Genomic DNA, 21,693 nt, shown 5'->3' with positions numbered 1-21,693 from the left:
TCTACAGTTTGTGGACTTCCTGATAGTAAAGAATTACAATAGTCCAGCCTTGAAGTAACAAATGCATGGACTAGTTTCTCAGCATCACCCGTGGACAGGATATTTCTATTTTTTTTAATATTCCGCAGATGAAAGAAGGAAATTCTAGAAAATCATTTCATTATTTTGTCCTCAGCCTCTATGACTCACTGTGAGTCAGGTCGTTAAGTTTAACCCTCAGAGTGAGATGGAGGGAGGCTGTGTTGTTAACAGGAGCTGGGGATGTTGAAGGGGAGGCGGGACGAGAAGTTGTCCATGTCGGCAGTGCGCACTCGTCTTTCCACGCAACGGAACGCAAAGGGTAACCTTAATCTCCCGGTTGCACGGACGTCGAAAATTAAATAGAGAAAGGAACTTGCTGTCCGAAATCCCATTTTGTCCAATTAAGGTATCGCCAAACCCAGATGTATTGATGAATTTATCCGGCAAACTCCAGCTTTTCCTGCTGCCGGTGCTCCTTGCAGCGCAAGGTAGGAGACTGCGCTCCTTATCTGATTCAGACGCAAACATGGAGGCTACTTCTATGCAGTCTAACTCATTATTGGTACATTTTCACCTAAGGTTTTCATTTTGCTTTGAATAAATAATTTTAGACGTTACCTCTAGTTAATCATCTTCATGTTTCTTTGCAAAAGTAAAGGGTTTTTATTTCAAACACTAAGTAAAAGTTAACTTCAGTTCATCATCCAAGTTTGACTGTATTTCTGTAGAGAGGCACTTTGATGATGAAAAATAACTCTCTGCCAGTAAGCAGATCCTGGATCTCCCCTGGGATGTCAGGAGCGCACAAACAGCAACATAATGAGAGCAGGTTCTGCCCCTTTAGGAAGCATTCAGAATAGAGTGTGGAATAGAATAATATAACATAGACTTTAATGTCTTTGCTTCTTGTTTGTCGCTGTGGTGGCTCTCTTTGGAGCTCTCAATAGTTCACACATAAGATTTAAAATGCAGACATCTAGTGGACTTGTCAATCATTACTGTAGCAAGAGATCTGTAGAAAAACCTGCAAAAATTCAGCTTAAAACTGTTTTGCATATTAATAAAACCCTATTCATTGTTGTATCCCAAGTAAGTTAAAGTCTCCAGGATAGCCATATATAACTAAATAAAATACTAAAATACAATGAAAAGTATTGGTATCCTATAGATGTATTTATTTATTTATTTTTTTGTTGTTTTACATTTTGTCAAGTTAAAACCACAAACCTCATTGTGTAAAGATCAATACCATTTATTGCACATTATCTGGAGTCAATTTTTATTCTGTCAGGATGTTTTTAAACAACCCTTTTCTACAATTAGAGCTGCAAGTGACTTTAACTGTAGCAAACATATAGATTTTTTTTTTGTGCCAATTCTCCTTAACTAAGATAGAACCGGCATAGCCAGATTTTATGAAAACAGAATCTTTTTACAGAATTTTGACTGGGCCATTCCTACGTAACTACATATATTGATACATAATCATGACATCAATGCATTGTTCTGCTGAAAGGTAAACCTCAGCCTCAAAGCATCATTCTGCTCCAACCTTGACTGTTGGAAAGTTATTTTCAGTCATTCATTTTCAGCATTTTATTAGTTGGTTGTAAAGTGAAGTTGTGATGTTTTTAGAGTACATTTTTTCTATTGTTTTGCAATGCTCAGTTTTACGCTCAACGGCAAATGCTACTTGCTATACAATAGCTTCCTTCTAGCAATCATAATTCTTGTCACTGCATTAGCAACAGCATAATAAGGTGTAAAGGGATATTTGCTTGCTAGTAAATCTTTGTCATATGAGCTTTGAGTCTTAGCAGCTCCTCCAGAGTTATTAATGCTAAATAATGATGATAATGAATTTACAAAAACCTTTGATTAATGTTCACCTTGTCAGTTCTACTGTTTTTTTTACTGCCATGTTTTATGAATAGAATTACATAGCTCCAAATATTGTACGAATGTTGTATTTTTATTGTTTTATAACATTCCTGTTCTAAAAGTCATTGTGATGGATTCATAACTTGTCTGGTGTCTCTTTTGTCTTTATTGGGATTATTTTTGAAGCTAATCTTTACTCACTAATCTCAGTGGCATTCGTACAGTGGGTTTCATATGACTGGCCACCAATAAACTCTGTCTGGTCTATATAGGGTTCTTGGACTCAAGTTTGGTCTATTGAATATTCAAGTTTTATTTATATATTTATTTTATCAAAACAGGCCCTTTCATTGAGACTAGTGGTCTCATTTACATAAGAGACTTTCTTGGGAGTAGACACTAATTTCCATAAAAAAAAAACAGAGCAATTGTAAACATTATCTTGTTTTTGGAGGCTTTTTAAGCCTCCAAAGTCTACTATAGGCCTATGTTATCCTTGGTAACTACAGAGTACTCCTTTGCTATTAATATTAGTTTTTTTCTTCCAACTCAGAAGAATATTCACACATGTAGACAGACCAGACACTAACATGCTTCCCCTTTGATAGCTACTGTAGTTTAGTCACTACACCAGACCAGTAAGTGAATTTTTGTAATATACTACAGTATAAAGTAAAGACAAGCCCCAAGAAGAAGAAGTGTGAGGAGCAGCGATATGAACAACAGAGGCACATAATGTTCCTCATGTTTACTTACAAAGACTTTGACTTAATCCAGATATATGAAATGGGTAAGGATTATTAAGCCGTGATGAAATGTGTCCACGGTCGCCATAATAAGATATCTGAATAGTGCTTGCAGTTAGGAATTAGCTGGGACCAGCTGGGACCATACAGTATGTTTCATACTGTAGCATTGCCCAAAAGCATATAAAGGGACATCGCAAAACACGTTGAAGGATGTGCTCTGATTAAAAAAACAAACAAAAAACCCCCCATCATTACTTAACTTTGTGGCCAACATGTAAATACTGCTGTAAAATATGGACTTTGACTGAACACAACATTTCCCTGGTCAAAATTTGAGCAGAATGATGCTGTGGGGATTATTTTGTCATCACTAAGTGTGAAGCATAGTCTACTACTTCATATTAAACCTAGAGTCTGGATAACTTTGAGGCTGAGGTTTACCTTCCAGAAGAACAACAAAGCTTTGGAAGCATAATTATGTGTAAGTATATGTAGTTATGTCGGAATGAATCAGTCATAAAGCCCAGGATCACCAGTGATCTGAAGGAACTGCTAAACAAGAAAAAAGAAAGGTTCAGGAGTCACACAAGAATTTATCGAGTACAAAAAAGCAACTGAAAGTCAAGATAACAGAAAGCACACAGGCATACAGGAAGAGGGGATGAAGAATATCACAGGCTTCAAACAGAAGCAGGGGCATATTATGGGTGTGAACAATTGCAATGACAAAATCACATTCCTCAGTAGGTATGGTTCAAGGATGAAACTCAGCATACTTCTCTTCTGCACACAGTCAAACAGACATCACATCCTTCTTTGACACCAGAGCTTTTCTGTCACAGCTCAAAGGATTCATCTTGCACCTCTGGCATGAGTTTGTTCTCAACCAAATTAGAAAATCATGCTGCTCCCTTTGACTCCTTATGCCACCTGTTTGTCTCTAGAAGTCAACTGGAGAGACTGGAAAAATAAGGCATCAGGTCGAGCTGACTTACTTGTAAGAAATTTAAGAAGACTCAGGTAGAAGAGGCAGCAATTGCTTGGATGAAAGATTGCCTGAAACACAGACCACCATTTGTTAGAGCAAAGCCCTGGTCACACTGGTTGCGCCCAACCTTTTAATTTCAGATCCAATTTTTTTTCACATCTCCCTGACTTTATATAAAGAAGCGCCAACTACACAGGGTGAGCAGATCCCAATCTGTGCAGATCTTTTTCATGTTTGTCAGTACCCCACAATATGAAAGAATTTCCTACATTTGACTTGGAGAGATTATGAAATCTACAAAGTAAACCCCCAGTTCATAAATCTGTGCAGCATCTAGGGCAGAAAAAGATTTTATAACCCCAAATTCAAAATGTAATGGGAACTATGTTTAATGAAAAGGAAAATGCAGAAATAAACGCGTTGGGACTGTTTATATGGGTACTAGATGAGGAACTGAAAGGTGATTCTCAGAAAGAGATCTGTAAAGTTTGTCAAATTTTTTTTTTCTTCATAAAGAGGGGAGCATGATAAGCATACAGCCACTGTTTGCCTCTCGTTGTTTTGTGAGGCTCAAAGAGCATCGCTATGGAAGGTTTTTTTTTTCTCCTTCTTGAGAGTGATAAGTTGTGCTTTCCTACCACCCCTTGTTGTTTTTTATGAGGCTCAAATAGGATCAGTATTTTACTCTATCCTTTTTCTGTCCTCCTGAACTCCTATCATGGGTAAAGTATTCTGTTTATTGAAATGTTTCATTGATCGTTTTTTTGCACAAGTCTGCCCCGCCTTCCACTGTATATACACGATGTGCGATTCCAAACCTGACTATTTTTCCTTGGATCGGATGCAAAATCGGATTTTTCAGTGTTTAGGACTTAAATTGTCAACTGTCTAATTAAGTAGTTAGCAGCACATTTTGTACCATAGGGGACTACCCTACATTCTAATACTCAATATTTATTGGGGTAGTCGTTGTTTTCTGAATAATCATTAGAATAATCTCCTTTGATAAACATTTTAGATGGTCTTTGAAAAGAATGTTAGCAGGATTTTTTTAGTTGCAGGCGACATGCGTTATCTTTACTTTGAGCTGCATATATGCAAACAGGTTTCACTATTTTACTTTTTTTGTAAAATTGTGTCCGGTAGTGTACAACTGGACAGATCATATTGACTTTTTTGGATTAAGTTAGAATGTTATGGATATGTTGGTTAGCCCTTCAGTTTATTTCTTTTTTTTTCAAACCCTGAATGCAGCTGCAGGTCTGTTCCAGATGTGGGTTCTGCTGATCTTCCTTTGGGAGTAGCATTAAGTGCTTTCATGCTATCATGCCATGTTTGTTGTGTGAAAGTCAGTGTCTTCTCACCTCCTGTAACCTGACAGAGTTATAGCTAGGCGGAGGGTTGCTTCTCTTTATAGGATATATTGGATAAACTCTCTTAAATGTTTATTTCAAACCCCTTTAGTGTCATCCTTAAGTTTTAAAGATTTGCACCAGCTTTTCCCTTGAACTCAGAGAATGTCAGAGGAAAGCAATGCTTTGAAAGCATTACCATGTCACTGCAGTCACTGCAAAAATGAAAAAAAAAAGTATTTCCAATTTTCTTGAAATAAGCATATTTTCCTTTATTTCTCACCTGAGAATAAATGCATTTTTTTTAGATATGCGTTTTTTTTGCTTTAAATTTTTGTCTTTAAAGGGGAAAATAAACAAAAATTAGTGTTTTTCCTTTTCTCTACTCCCTATTTATTGTTTTCTTTCTTACTTATCAATCTCTTTTTGGCTGTGAAAGCTTTTGTTTGTTGATCGTCAGGGACTGTTCATGTCCACGATAACTTCAAAGTACACACACATATACTCATTTACTCCCGTTGGGGATCTGCTTTGTGGGCTTCAAAAAGGTATTGTCTTGTTCTATCCAGGATCTGGCGATTTGTCCCCAGAACAGTAGAGACGCTGAGCCTGTTGTCCATGGGATTGGGGTATTTTATTTAAAAATAGAATCTGACAGAAGTAGCTCAGGGGTAAGGACTAAGAGAGATGATAAGTGTGGAGCTGTTTGTTAAAAGTATGACATTCAAAAATAAAGTTTCAGCCCCCAGGATAGGTTGGCAGCGTGTATAAGCACATTATAGTCCAGGAACGGTTCCTTCAGGTCTGAAAGGGAGTGATTAAAGATAAAATGCATTTCCCTGCAGCTTTTTGCCTTGCAAAATCTCTAACACAATATAGCTTTGGGGAATGTTCAGCCACGCCTGCATTTTTCCTCATCTGATCTGCATTGTAGTACATGCTACATACTTGATCCCTTAACTCCCTTTACTGTGTATTTTAATTGGCTGCAGCTGCATGTTAACAGTGTAGAAAGGATCTGCATCCAAACTAGCTAGGCCCAAGAGAGCAGGAACTGCAGGTTGCAGATAATTAAAAAGACACAGCTCATTAAAGGTGGTTGCTTCGAATCTGGTGAATCAGTTGCAGTGCAACAATCAAACATACTTTTGTTCTGCAATTGTATGGTTGAAATATTTTTGATCGACACTCCTCTACCTTTATTCTAGCATTCATGTATAGGGTTGTCTGCTTACATCCTCCTGTCATAAACTGGCAGAAAGACTTAAATGCTCATCTGAGCTTTGCTTTGCACTACAGAAAGGCTCTGGTTTCACTCCCAGAAGCAATACAGTTGCATCAAAGCCTGACAGGCAAGCAGTGTGTATGTGTGTGTACACTGGTGCACACTGGTTTGTGGCTTTAGGACTGTGAGGCAGCTTCAGAATCCTCTTAACGCGATTGTCATGTGATTATTGCAACCAAAAGCTGCCATACACATGCTGTGTAGTCACCACAGGCAAACGACTTTTTCCACCTTCCTATGGATAAACTTAAAGTATCATGGTCTCCTAAAACTTAAAACCCAAACTCACATATTCTTTAAGATGATTGAAGAAATCCCGTAGAACACCTGGTCTTCTGTGCTGGGAATGACATGTGGTACATTTCAGTATAAGAGGTCAGAAAGCGAAAATAATATTTTAGAGCAGATGGAATGACATGCCTTAGATGAAGAGGAGGAAAACACTTCAGCTATCCCTTTAAAACAATTGTTTTCTTTGAATATCATCCCTGCTGTCAATAAATTTATTCTTGCAGAAAAATATATAATTTCAGGGCATGGTTGGGAAAACAATTCCCAGTAATTGTGATTAGTATATATATATATATATATATATATATATATATATATATATATATTTTTTTTGTCTTTCATTTAATGACTCTTGTGTCTTGTACCCTTAAGTTGTTCAGTTCATGACTGAACCATTAGAAACATCCATGGTTTCTGTATAAAACAGATGGATGATAGATGGTTTGAGAATTTAAGGGGTTAGTCAGACTGTACATGATCCTCTGCAACTATGCTCTAAATAAGGTAGATCCCTGGTCTATTTTGGTCAGACATATGCAACAATTTGGCGGAAATGTTAGCATCAGACAGAAAGGAGACACACAGTGAAAAGATCTGCTTTGAGATAGATACTAATTAAAATCTCTGAATCGCACAGTAAAAAAGCCAAGTTCTGGAAACACATGGTGTGTATATAGCAGCCTTGGAAATACATAATTAATAAAATAATGAATGAATGAATTAATAATAATAATATAAATACACTGAATTGAATTGAATAAAAGAATTAAATAAAAAGTGTACTTAGTCCATGGTAGTCCATGAGGATGTTAGGGTGGGATTTTGTGAATGTGATCGGGTGACTGTGAATATCTGTTTCCTTTTCATGTTGAGTGCTTGACTCCACCTCCCTTATTGGAACATCTAGTTCTCCAAGCACTAGCAGGGCCTATCTCCTCCCCTTCTTTGGGGGTGAGGGGTGCCTCTTTACACTAGTGTGTTGATGCTTCTCTATTTTTGCGGGGTTGGGTACTTCGGTAGGCACTGTCACATTCCTGGTGGCCGCTGGTCTGGGCTTGGGGCCTCCTGGCTCTGTGGGTTCTCTACTTGGGGTTGGTGAGCCCCAAGGCCTCGGATTCCTGGGCTCTCTTCAGGATCTACCTTTGATGTGACCGGTCGCCAGGGGAGCCTGTGGGCTCACTGCTGCTGCCCCATTGGCCCTCAGCACCATAGCCCCATGGGTTTGGGCCCCAGGGGCCCTTGTTTGCATTTCTTGGGTGAGTCTGGCTGTTCCTATGTGTGCCCTCCTTGTATCCCTGTAGTCTGGGTTCCTTTAGATATCTGGGGCTCAGATTGCCTCTCTTTCGGCCCTGGGCTCTGCAGGGCAAGTCGGGGGCCACTCACACCTGCTTTTGAGCATATTATTATTTTGAAGAAGCCGTGTAAAACCATCATACACATGCATATTCATGTATACTCATGCACATATTCCACAGGCTTCAGATGTCCATGGATACACACTAATACTAAATACTAAGCTACAACAACAGACATAAGCAACTCTGAACAATATTGTGTAATCATCATAGGTTTCTCATTATTTATTTATGTATTGACTGTGTCAGTGGGATAATAACTTTTCTTGTGGCTAGTGTGTTTATTCTTTAGTTTTTTTGTTCTCCCCCTACAATGCCAGTCATAACCTCGCCAGAAAAGGCTTTTTAATAATAACTAGCAACTGAAAAACAATGAAGCCATGGGAGATAATTTTTTTTCCAGAACTTAAAAGAACTAAGGCACCCCTTCTGAAAAACACAGCAAAAAGAAAATAAATTTATACATTTGATGTAATCAAATGAAACAGAATCACAAAATTCAGTGTCCCCAAATGAATTTTGTGTTTTTATTTCTTTTTGTCATGAAACAATATACCATTGGAAATACACAAACATATTTATTTTGGATAGTAAACAAGTAAATGCCTATACTTGAGATTAAGATTTTCAGAATTAAAGTAAGATAGTATTCTCCTACATATTTTTTATTAAAAAATATTTGGTAAATGTGACTAAATTTTTTTAAAATTCTACTTAGATTTGTTACTTTCTTTGCCATCTCAAAGCGTGATCATCAAGTAAGGTTTATTCTTTTCATAAATCTGTTTCCACATAAAACAATATTGATTCTGTGGTATTTTATGGTCACCAGCTGTTTGGTCAAACCTTTATACTTTAAAGGTGAAATGAGAATGATATAGCAGAAACATCATTTAGTGAAAAAATTTTCACGTAACATACCCAGGTTCATGTAAGGAACCCAGTTATCTCACCTAAAACCTAAATAACCATGGTTTAGCATTTTGTTAAGAACTGTTAAAGTGGTCTGATCTTGGTAGCAGGGCTGCCAGAGCTCCAGAACAATGCTGAGCTTTGTATTTGCTTATAAGTAGAAATTAAGGATTAGACCTTTTTTCAATTCAATAAAAAGCTGCAAAACACTGAAACCGTGATAGATATTTGGTAGTATATGTATTGACCCAAACCAGCTCCTGGATCACTGAAATTCAACTAAGAATATTCAGTTTGGAATTTCTGTTCCTCAGCACCATCCTATCCTGGTCAAATGCTGTATCTTATAACTTTACAAAGTGTCTGGTCCCTTATAAGTCGGTGGTTGTCTCCGCCTAGAGTTCTAAAACACTTTTGTTAAATGGACCTCCTTTGCATCTTTTCTTAACTTGAAGCTGTTTTTGCTACTTGTTTTTTTTTATTTCATGTGTTTAATGTGTTTGCAGCATGTTTGCACTTTGTGACTCTTTCATGCGAGTTTTGCCTAGTGGTTAGGGCATTGCACTTGGAATCCAGAAGTTCTGAGTTCAAGCCCCACTCCCACAGAATGACACTCAGGGTCCCTGAACAAAGACCCTTAACTCGACACTGCTAGCCTGGCGCCGCACAATGGCACCCCACTGCTCCCCAAGGGGATTGGTTAATTGCAGAGAGTAAATTTAATTGCTCTGTACTTGTAACAGCGTAATGACAATAAAAGCAGGGGGAGGAGAAAATTACAGTACAGCATTTCTATTTGTTTGTACCATTTGTCCTTTGCATATCTTTTTTTTAATATTAATTTGTTTGTGACATTTGTGTGATTGCTTCTCTCATGTTTGTGGTAGTGAGGTAGTCCCATATGGTTTAGGAGTTTAAGAGCTTGATTGCCATGCGAGGCATCCTAGTTTGAACCCTGGTTGAAGCAGGAAGGGCATACAGCGTAAACTTCCGGATTGTCTTGTGGCACCGAAGGAGCTTGGGAACACAGGATCAGCTAAAAGGACACACACATGATTGTGAGTCTAATTTTGTGTTTGCAGTATTTTGTTTATTGTAATCATGTTTATGTGTTTGCAGTTCATTTGCACAACCTTGTGCACCCTAAAGATCTCATTTGTTAAACAATAACCCAAAAATAAACAGAGAAGAGGTGAAAAACTAAGCAAATGTATGGTTAAAAAATTAGGTACATGTAAGGTAAAATATCAGTTATTTGGGTTTAGAACACATTGTATCTGCTTGACTTTTTGGCATTTTATAGAGCAAAAGCACTGCCACACAGTCCATGTCATAGAACGTATGCATACAGTAAATGGCAAAAACACCATTAGAGATTCTTTTTCAATATTTGATACTTAAACTTTTGTACAAATTTTCGTTAAGTATCAAGGGTACTCGTGTTAGATTAAAAAACTTTTCATTTTAAATTTCTTTTGTAAGTTCGGTTCAATGACCCCAGTGTTACTAATGCTGACTATGGCTGTTTCCTGTTACATTCAGCTAATTCAGTTAGCTGTCCATTTTCTGATCCCCATCTATAAGTCATGTCAAGTTACACAGCTCTAATCCTTTCAGTAAATTCTTTAAGGATCCTGAAATCATCAGCAGGTCTAATTTCTAAATGTTAGTCACTGAGCTTTGAGTATTTTAGTGGGATTTAAATAGATAAAAAAATATGAAGTGCAGAGCACAAATGTAAAACGGAAAGAAAACTATACATGGTTTCACAAATTTCAAGCCTATAATTTGCATTTTATTTATTCTCTTGGAGTCAGTATTTTAGTTGTTACTTTAGGATACTTAGTTTTGACATCATCTCAGACTACTGATTCTGTTGATGTAGCTGACAGATGTGATAGACAAGCCTGTTCCATCATCTTCTGAGGACAGATACCACATGTATCGATTCCCTGCAGGTAATAGTTTAGCTCTGCTGCTCAGCTAAAGGTTTTAGAATATGATTCTGGTATTTTTCCAGATTGTGCTGTAACTATCATCCTAATATGTCTACCCTATCTGATAATGTTTAATAGCCTATAGTAAAACAAACATATGATTGAATACTATCATATGTCTTCCTCCTCTTTCCTTCCCTTTTATCTGCAGAGCACTTAGACTGACAGGCTCTGTAAATACATATTCGTTAAGGTCTCATGCTGTAGCCCATGCTTAATAAGATGGTCTTGGCTAATGCAGTAATCACCGTGGAACCTCTTGTGCGTCACTGAGCATGTCAAAGTCAGGCTATCAAAACCCTTGAGAGCAGACCCATGGTATCTTGGTTTATGTGCCTGTTCCAACCGTCAATTTTCTCCCCCTATCTCCTCACACCACTACCTCCCGTTCTCTCGTATCTCCAATCCATGTACTCACGCTCTCTGTCATTGGTGTATTTTTGGAGGATAATTAGTTCCTACAGACTGTCCACCACAGGCTCCCAGGCTCATCCTGTTAAGCGCATGTCTGATCAAAGAACCTCCCACAGGCCGGGAGGGGTTTTACAGCTTGCTCCTCCTGAGGCCATGAGAGACACCAACATACTCACTGTCCTGCTAAGTCTCAATCAGTGTTATTTTTTCGTAAAGAGAAACGTTTGAATGTTTGTGATTAATCTATGACAGAACAAAGAGCTTTCTTTTTTGAAATTGTAAAGGTTTTGTAAAACGAAACATTACCAAAGGGATTTAAAACTTTCCTGTGAATGTGAAGAAATCTGATCTGAGAAAAGCAAAAATTGTGAAGCTTATGATAATTACATTTTTGACACTCCAAACTTTAATTTTATTTAGTTAAGGGATGGCTTCCTCAGTTCCCATAGAGTCTAAAACATACCATACACCAGACATGCCTCACTTTTAAAGAATGTATGTTAATGTTGCCAAATTTTTCATGACATAACTGTTGACAATATTTTGTCTTGCTTCACTATGCAAATGTATTGTCTTTACTGATAATGTGAAATTGTATGTTTAAGATCAGAGAAAATGAATGACATTTTCTTTGTCTCTCTGTGATAACAAAATATTGGCACTCGAACAGGGACTGTTTTATTTCACAAATAATGGAAAACTTTTAGTCTTAAAGTAGACTTTTTACCTGTGGTAGTCCACAGGAAAGGAGCTTGATAATTGAAATATCTGCTTCCCATTCTACTTTTAGAAATTCTAGGAACCACTAGGAAACTTGCAAAAACAGATCTTTCATATAAGATGGAGAGTTTTATTTAGTGATATCATCTCTTTTTTTAAGAGTAATTTCTCCTCCTCAAACCCCCACCTTAATGTAACCTAGAGACAACTTTATGGCAGTCTGAGCTCCCCTTAAACATGAGACCTAACCGTAGGGAGTCCACGGAGGTACTGCATGTGGGTCGCAAAAGTTTTGGTTGATTAGACTTTTTTTTTATTGTCCCCCCTGCAAATTTTTTTCACTAACTGAACTTTAAAGTCGTAGGGTTAAGTCATATTTAAATGTCAAATCATTCTGGCTTAAACATGTATATAAATGCACTCTTTATCAGATTATATAGTCCCAAGATTTAGAAAATTTCTATAAAAAAAAAAAAATCCTGTCTTAAAATACTGTATGTGTTTTTTTTCTTGTTATTCTATGCAGGCCAGTTAGTTGTATGTCAGCTTGTACAACTAAATTCGGCCAATTATATATCAACTGTGATCTGTCAATCAAATGTTTTCATTCATAGCATCTTGATTCATATGTCGCAGCTAATATATGCAACAGTTGAAATAAGAAATAAGAATCATTATTTACTTTCCCATTGAGTTCCGTCCCAGTGTTCACGGGGATGGACGTCTGTGTCTTCGGCAGGAGTAGAGCTAACAGAACTGGCATCATTGCGAGGCAAGGGCTCAAACATGTACGGCTGTAATCCTTCTACACCAAACCAAGCTTCTGCTGCCCTCCACAACATCTTCGTCCCTGCTAAAAAATTTATGACGGAGGAGATTCATCCACGACCTGCGACACAAAACTCTCCTCCTCTTGCATGTTTCCGCTGTCCATAGCGTTCCTTGACAGTGTCATTTCTAAGTCACTTGGTACGTGCTACTTGGTTCCAATGTAATTTCCCATTGGGAACCTACTAGCACTAAGTTGTAAACTGGTTAGCAAGATGCTTCAGAGAAACTGGCCATAACCATACTTGCTTGCGAACCTTACGCCACAACAATCCCGCCCCCTTGATAAACAATCAATCACATTAACTCGATTCATTGTCAGTCACCACTTGGGAGAATTCGGAATTGCAATGGTTGGAACAGACATTTCCCTATGACTTTAAATACACATTAACATGAATTCAACACACTGTAGTAAACAGATAAATGGAGGCAGAAGATGTCTTTCAGTCATCAATGCACACATTCAACGACATACAGGAGCTCTTTCAAGCTGGGCACCGTTTCATTCACAACACCTGTCCCATCAACTCAGAATCAGAAATACTTTAACAATCCCAGGGAGAAATTACTTTTGTTACATTGCTACAGATGTAATAGAGTGACTATAGGACCAGTTTGATATAACTCAATTCCATACAATATATATAATTAGGTGGTCCCGGTTCCATCTCGCCATCAGTTTGGGGGCCCGTGGTGTGGAAAATGTTGAAGACCCCTGATCTAGAGGTCTAGATCATAGATGCCTTGTCCTGACAGATCACAAAGCATAAAGGTAACAAAGCATAAATTCATTATATCCTCATAATTGTGTTGTTCACTTTACACCTTTTATTTTTTAGGTAAAATACAACTTTTTCATAAAATCATAATAACAAGTATAGTAAATTGTGAAATAACATGAGGCTCATGGTCATCAAGTGTAAACCAGCTCGACCTTCCCCCACAGTCATGTTTTGTACACTTGTTTAAATCTTTGAAATTGTGAACAACCCTTAACCTTGCTCAGCATGCATTATAAAACGGTGCAACAATGCATCCCTACCTTTTTGTTAGCATTGCTCGGTTTAAATTTTATCTGATCAAACCTTAAATGAAAGGTTTACTTAATCAGTTTGTTTAAACCGTTTAGAAACTGGCTGTGCTGAAAATGTAATTGTTTAGCTGAGTATCTTTTAAACATTAAAACCAGCTTGATCTATTTTACCAACCTCTTTAGTAGAGATTTATATATGCGTTCACTTTTGAATGCTTGTTCATGAATTGCCCACCTCACAAAGTCTTACATTAAACAACAGGCATATATAGCAACCAGGAAATGTTAGACACAATTGTCTGTGGGGTAAAGAAGAGCAAAGGATATAATTAAACCCTTAAACCTTGAACACTTAAGATCTTTTTTGCAGAACAAGTAAAGGGAATTAGGGGTGGAACTGTGCCAAGAGAGGATAAGAAAGAAAGTATTGCTTATTTTACTTTTTTATGCAACAAAGAACAAAAGGCCCAATTAATTGACTGATTATAATTGCCCTGGTTTTCCCTCAGCCAATTACAGGCTTAGCTAAGGTTCTGGTACTGCAGTGGTTTTAAGGCAGGTACCAAGAGCTGAAATTACTCAAGTGTCTCTAGAGAAAGTCCATTCTATTAAGGTTTAAGAAGCAGCTTGCTTCAGCTAGTAACCCCAGGAACTTTTATTGAGGTTCAGTAATTGATGGTCAGTAAGTTTAATTCTCTTATTAGGCAAACAAAATGTATTTTTAAGTTTTGTACTAGGACTAGTTTTGACTTATACTTTATATTATTACATACACAATTACCAGAATTTCCCCATTGTGGGACAATAAAGGGATTTTCTATGATATTCTATTCTAGATTTGCTTGTCTTTTTACAAACATGATAGGTCTAGATATGACCGTGGGTATGAATTTTTGGTTGTGAGATTGCTTATTTAAACAGGATTTATTAATTTATTTTTAAATGGGCTCTGATACATATACAGTACTATGCCTGCATATAAAATAAAGTAAATAAACAGTAAAAACACAACAGTACTAACAAAGAAACACACACACAAAAAAAGGGTTTAAACAAAGCAATATAGGCCAAGTGTTCTTCCGGATTATCATGATTTATTCCTTTTTGACCGACAAAATCATTTCCGCAGCGGATAAAATCAGCAGTCATAAACACTCTTGTTCACCGTTGACATCTGATTGCAGTACTCTGCATCCTTCCATCTGGAAGCTTCTAAAGCTTTAGCTCCCACCTTAGTAAACGCCATCTTTCATATTGTTTTCGAAGCGCTACTTGTCCTCTTGGAATCCAAATTTCTTTTACAGCTTTCACTCTTTATCTCGGCCTTCTCCTGTTTCTTTGCAGTCCCCCCCTGGAGAGGTTAACTACCTCCTTGTTTACTTATTGTGCTTTGATCATATGACTGTATTATGGTATATGCCATGAGATCTTATGTTTACTTACAAGTGAATCAACCACTGAGCTACTGGTTGAAAATACAGAAGTTGTTTTTCATGACTTTCTCCTTTTAAATTTGGATGAACACTGCAACTGGATGCACAAATAGGAACTAATTGCTCATTTTCAGTAATCCCCACAAAGATATCAACATGTATAGAGGCTCAGTTATTTACGTATATCCCCACGACCTTCTTATTTAACTGAGCTATATGTTTAACCTCTTCTTGTTCATTAATCTCATGGCAAGGTTTGACTTGTGTTTTGGATTATTCCTCTCTTTCTCACTGAGATGAATTAATGGCAATGATCACAAAATTGCCAAGAGCCCCCAAGACGCCTGTCTGCCATACACTGCAAGAACACCAGTTTCCCTATCCAAAGTAAAGGGAGACAAACATCAACATGTACTGTGAGACCACTCAACAATAAAGAAGTGACTGGTCTCACATATTCATCACATTTGACCTGATTGTAACTTGCATCTGACCACATAGAAAAAATAAATACTTTTTAGAGCAAAGATAGTTGTTTTATGGCAAGACGTGACAAAGACTTAGGTGTGTGTTCAGAATGAGAAAAAGCTGAGCTGCAGAGTTATTCACACCGTGCTTATTATGAAGCATGATGGTGGCACCATCATGGTGTGGTGCTGATGAGCTATTACTGTAATGCTGACAAAGGTCATTATTCTAAAGCTATAGTATACCAAACACATATCAGAAATGGTTTTGCAAAAAGATAAGGCAGGCTGCTAATGAAGACTAGCAAAAAAAAGAGGTACTGCAACACAGCTCTGTAAGGCCAGAAAAAGGCAGAAAACTAATTCAGCCAGGAATGGGAATTAGAGTTTTCTGGACCCAAAAAAAATAAAAATAAAACAGAGATTCTATCTGCAATTGCTGAAGTCCAGCTAGGTCCAGATACTGGTACACAAAGGTTGTGGAAACTGTCTGAAAATTACAGCTTTTCCTTGAACCCCACCCCCATCATGTGATGACGATGGATTACACTGATGTGACACAACTGGCTCCTTTTCTGTGGATGGTGTTTGAGGACATTTCTGAAAAATGAGTTTTGGACTTTATTTCCACAGAAATCCCTTACAGAGTTGGTAAAGCTTTGAGGGAGCTGTTTGTGGATTATAAGATTCCCATAAAAAAAAAAAAAAATGGTTTCATAATGACCAGTTAGGACACCAGCTATAACAGGATGTCATCGGGATTCAGGATGTGAAATAATTGTAAAATGACCACGTTTTAAAGGTATAGTGGAGGATTTTTGCAAATTTTTTAAAAGACCCGCCCGCCCTCTCCACTTGCACAACCTTGTACCCGCTCCAGAGAGGGAATGCCTATTAAACATGAGCGAGAGCATGCACAAGCCCATTTCTCCTCATGCACGCTCTGTTTAAAAGTTGCTGTTTGCATTTCTCATACAAGCTTACTTTCCAAAAAAGAAAGGATGGCAATTTTTCCACTATGTCAGACTCACCACCAGTAAGTGAAAATAGGGACGAGCAAAGGACGGCCTTACATAAACATATCACCAGAATGATAGATTAGGAGGACCACTTATTTTGATCATCTACCCAGAAAAAGGACAACCTTCACTCACTATACCTTCAAACTCAAGTGGCTCCCCAGCTTTTTCACTGTGTAAAAGTAGTTCACTCAAGATGTGGAATTTAGACCATGTGTGGATGAGAATAGTAACTTCTAATCTCCTTTTAAAAATTACTTTACTAGCATTTTTTTTTTAAACCTGACTGACAGTAATACCTATGTTTTGGATGGGTGCAGCCAGAGTGACTTGAGCCTGACAAAGATTGAAGGAGCTTAAGTTTAGATTGAAGGGAAGGAGGACTTCCTGTCTTACATAGACAGAGCTCAAAGACTAAATATGAATCACCAAATCTGTAGGAAAACATGTAAAAAGATTGTAAGAAATAAGGATTTGTTGTTTGCTGTTATATTGAGTTGTAAAGAGTTGTTCTGAGGTCCCCAAATTCATCCAGACACTGGCAGGACACCACCAAAAGTAAAGCCGGAAAGCTCTGAAAGAAGAGAGCAAGATCAGTAGCTGGACAGGAACTTAAAGTTGAGGATTCTCAGAATTCAGAGGAGAGTATGGAAAATAAATTTAGACTCCAGCAGGCTGGTGACAGCTGGGTGATGTCACAGAGAACTTGACAGGTTGTGAGTAAGACTCCTTGGTTGAACGAGGGACTTTAAACGAGAATCTCCAGTAACAGAATACAGGATACAACAAACCTGGGATAAGACAGTATTCTAATTGTGGGAATAGAAACTTTTTCATAGCAATGGAAGCAGAAAAAGGGGGGCAGAAGGATCCAAGTGTACGGCTAAAACTGGTCATCAGGGCATTGAAACAAAGTAGAATATAAGGGGATAGATCCAGACTGACAAACCCAGGGGAAAGGCAGGAAGCAGAAATCAATAGATAGAAGCAAGCTTGATATCCAAAGATCAGAAACCATGAAAATATCCAAGGAGGGCAAGGCAGAATAGGGATGAGGCAGACAGGGAAATAACGCTTGATTTTTACTCACATGGTGGCTTTTGATAATCTGGCAAAGGTTGCCATCTGGAGCAGGAATGTTCAAAGTCAATCCTCAAGAACTCCTGTCCTACAGGTTTTCAATGTTTCTTGGCTTTAGCACATCTGATTCTGGTGATGCAGTTCAGCAAAAGCCTGTCAATCAGCTATAAATGGCAATCAGCTGTGCTGAAGCAGGGTAAACCTGCAGGACAGTGGCCGTCGAGGACCGACTTTGGACATGCCTGATCTAGGGAGCTGATTATAAAACCAAGGTCACATTTTAGGTGAATGTGGCATGATGGAATGCAGGCAGGGGAAACACAACTGCAGTAAAGAGAGGAGCAGGGACAGAGAGGAGCAGTGCAGACAGAAAAGTCCAAATCATGACAAAGCATTTTTTTATTCATAATTATGAAAGCTAGACAACTTTGAAATATCAATTTACAAAAAAAATCCATATAATTGTTTTAAGATCAGATACTCCTTTTACATGATTTTACTAGCTTCAAGGAAATGCCTTTCACGTTTCCAGAGAGAAACAAACTTCCCTGTTGAATGAGAATAATTTAAGATAAAAAAAATTGCATTGGGTGTGAATGATTTTGGACTTAAATGTAGTTTAATGAGAATTAGTCATTCTGCTGTTGGTTGAAGAATTGTTTACTACTTTTGACCTGTATGAGGGGCTGCATATTCTGCTTTCACATGCAATGATGCTTCCAGACATCATAATACAACTAGCCTCTTTAAGGTGAACTCTGTTTTTGTAACATCAATGCTCCTGTGCTGTTATTATGAAACCAAGCTAGACATGTGCAACATTCATATAAATCACCTCTTAAATTGTATTTTCTGCCCTGTCAAGTTGATCTTTTTTTGAGAAAATGAACAAATTAACTGAGTTAGGTGTTCACAAGATATCCATCAGGGTACTGAATAAACTGCTCAAACGGCTGTATAAAAAAGTGAGATTGACAGAATTATTTCAGTGTAGAAGGTTCCTCTAATAATGTGTAAGTAATATAGTGAGATGGAACAACGTCTGACCTTCCAGGTAATATTGTGTTGGTAAACAACAATAATATAAAAATAATAATGAATGTAACACTGTTGGGAATATGGCTAGAACCAATAAAAAACAAAGAAAACAAGAATGCTCTTTTTTACAAGTACATTAGATACCGTACATGATGATGATATTTTAGATTTGTACCTGTATTTGACTGATAACTGATGCTATTTTAAAAAGTCAAAATCTAATTTAAAGTATTTTGGGTATTTCCTCTTTATAATAATGTTAAGACCTGAATTAAATTATAAGATTGTACAAAGAAAAGAAAGACAAATAGGCGGAGGAACATATGAGAATGAAGCTTTTTGGTCTGTAGACCAAAATAATAAATTCAAACATCAAGTTTCCCATAATAAAATCTCATGTTTTATCTAATTGAAAAAAAAAATCTCTTTTCAGTTAATGGGTTTATTTATTTGAAGATTTATTGTGACACTCTGCCTTTAAAAAAAAAAAAAGAAATAATTTAAACTGACTCACATGGTAGAGTGTCTTTTTTAATATGACTTTGTACTGTTAAAGGCTGTAAATAGAGTGTGCTTTTCTCCTTGACTTGAAAACTGTGATGTAAGAGGTCATCTTTAGCTTTTAAAAAGCAGTTGTTCTCACATGCATCATTGGTTATTTGGTTCGAAGTTCAAGGACATAAAAAGGCAAACAATTTCTTTATATTTGTGAGTTTACAAAATTTAATTATCGAAGAAAGAAAATAATGTAAAATGTAATATTTAGATCTGATTATGTTTATATAAAAGTAATGGAAGACTTGGAGCTCACTAAAGCCATAGCAGACTAGTTTTCAGTATTCCTAAGTTTGCTTTGGTGGCGTGAGTGCATGCTGTCTTGAGGCAATTCTTTCTGCTCAGATAAGCATAGGTCTATGTGCTATCCCAAGCACAAACGTTTCCTTGTGGCAGTTTTCCGCAATCTGATTTTGAGTTCAGTCTTCTGTACACACCTCTGCAGATGCCTTTTTGTTGCATTTATTTAAATCTGTTCATAAACAAAACGGTTCCCTGTTTGCAAAACTAAAGCAATATATTTGAAAAGGCTGTTGGTCGAACTTATTCAACCAACAGTCTTTTGTATTATTAAACTTTTTCTATTTGAGCTTCAATTTTTATACTTGCAGAAATCTGTTTATGATAAATTTTAATGAAAGTTCTTATTTAGTAATCATCTGAGTTTCATAATTAACTCGGCGAATCTGTAGCAGTTTCTTATTTTTAATATTTCATAACAATAGGTATTACCGGTAGTTGCGCTGTTTGAATAAACTTGTTTTACAATCAGTGCAAATTTTACAGCTGAAGCAAAGGATTCCCATGTTATCTCTATGTAGATGGGTGGATCTGGAGCGAAGCAATGTGGAGTGAGACTGAGCAAGGCGACGATGGAGAATGTACGAAGGGCATGATTTTGGCGATGTCAGCGACAATTGATCGAGTAAAGTTGGAAATTCTGAACTTTTGTTTATATTCACTTGCAAAATCCAGTCAGAGACTGGTGGGGCTGTAAGCTACAGTGAAGGAGCGCAGTGAAGATTATCTTATTTTATAAAAAATGGAAACAGAAGAAAATAATGTTGACAAAGGACAAAGTTTGTATGCTCTAAAGTGGATTTAAGGTGGCTTTTAAAAAAGCCATTTTAATTTATTTCTAGAAAGACTGTTTTTTATGTCTGACCTCCAGCATAGACTGATGCGTTTTTTCCCCAACCCTGCCAGTGACTGTCTAGGCCAGCTTAGCTGATCCTCTGGGGTACTGCTTTCATTTCATACAGATAAGCTGAGTTTATGCTGGATGTGCGAGTCAGCCAAATGATGTAATTTTTGGCTTCCACGCCCCTTGGACAATATTCGCACAGATCACCAAGGAAAATTTGTAACTGCACGGATGGATCCGCACGGAAAACATGGCAAGCAAGCAGCAGCTCGTGCTGGTGAGGGTAAACATCTATAGACATCCCGTGATTTAGCCCATAAATATCACCATTATAAACACGTTGTGGAAAAACACAAAGAAAAAAATGACTGTTCTCAAACAGCATGAAGGGGCTTTGTTCAAGTTGTAAACAGCTGTGTTTTCTACTTCCTGGTGTAGTGTGGTGTTGTCAGCTTGCTTTTTGTTCTGTACACGCCTCCTCAGAGCCGGCCAGCATAGGGGCAAAGCCACACAGTCAAACATAATGAGCCCTTTAGCCTATAAGCTACGTCCAACCAGCTGTACCCTCTCCTGGCTATGCCTCCATGGATAGCTCTCAGATGTGCCGTTGTCCTGCTCTCGGACAGCCGTAGTCTCTTACCTGCGCTCAGTGTTCTGTCTTCCTGGCAGACTTATCTGATCTGCTGCAATGCTCCTCTGTTCCTCTGCAGTTATCTTATTTAGGAAGCCCCAGCCAGCTGTACCCTCTCTCCCCGGTGCTGTGTCCCCAGCGGGCTTCCCACTCTTCCTCCACTCCCCCACTCTAGTGCGCTGAATCCCTGGAGGGATCCTCCAATCTCTTGCTTTGGTTCCATAGTTCAAAGGCTGACATGGCTGGCAGCCTGGTCCTGGTGATGTTTTTTTTCTCTCTGGTTTTCTCACACTGATTTCCCTCTGCTTTGGTCTGAGCTTCAGCATGCCATCTCACCTGTGGGTTGGTGGAAAGCGACTGTCATTCAGAACTATACCATCAAATCTGGTTGATGGTATAGTTCTGGAATCTAGTTAACCTAGGAACACCGACGGTTTTTTCGACTTTCTCAAGTAATAAGCAATGCCAGTCGCCTTGTAAATCTGTGTCACCATGAT

General features: G+C 37.8%; 1 protein-coding gene across 1 annotated transcript in view; it reads left to right on the top strand.

Moving 5' to 3' along the window:
• Window positions 1-287: 287 nt before the first annotated feature.
• The window catches only part of LOC107085665 (neuronal acetylcholine receptor subunit alpha-3-like), a 28,843-nt gene continuing 7,437 nt past the window's right edge, over window positions 288-21,693 (top strand). Inside the window, exon 1 of the mRNA XM_015376138.1 lies at window positions 288-509. Within this exon, the coding sequence (XP_015231624.1) occupies window positions 452-509 (58 nt within the window). The 5' untranslated portion in view covers window positions 288-451. The remainder of the gene's footprint in view (window positions 510-21,693) is intronic.

The sequence above is a fragment of the Cyprinodon variegatus genome, unplaced genomic scaffold, assembly GCF_000732505.1.
Source record: "Cyprinodon variegatus isolate N-32 unplaced genomic scaffold, C_variegatus-1.0 Scaffold130, whole genome shotgun sequence".
In the NCBI taxonomy this organism is placed as follows: domain Eukaryota; kingdom Metazoa; phylum Chordata; class Actinopteri; order Cyprinodontiformes; family Cyprinodontidae; genus Cyprinodon; species Cyprinodon variegatus.
The sequence above is the reverse complement of the archived record's forward strand: the minus strand, read 5'-3'. Positions and strand labels throughout refer to the sequence as shown.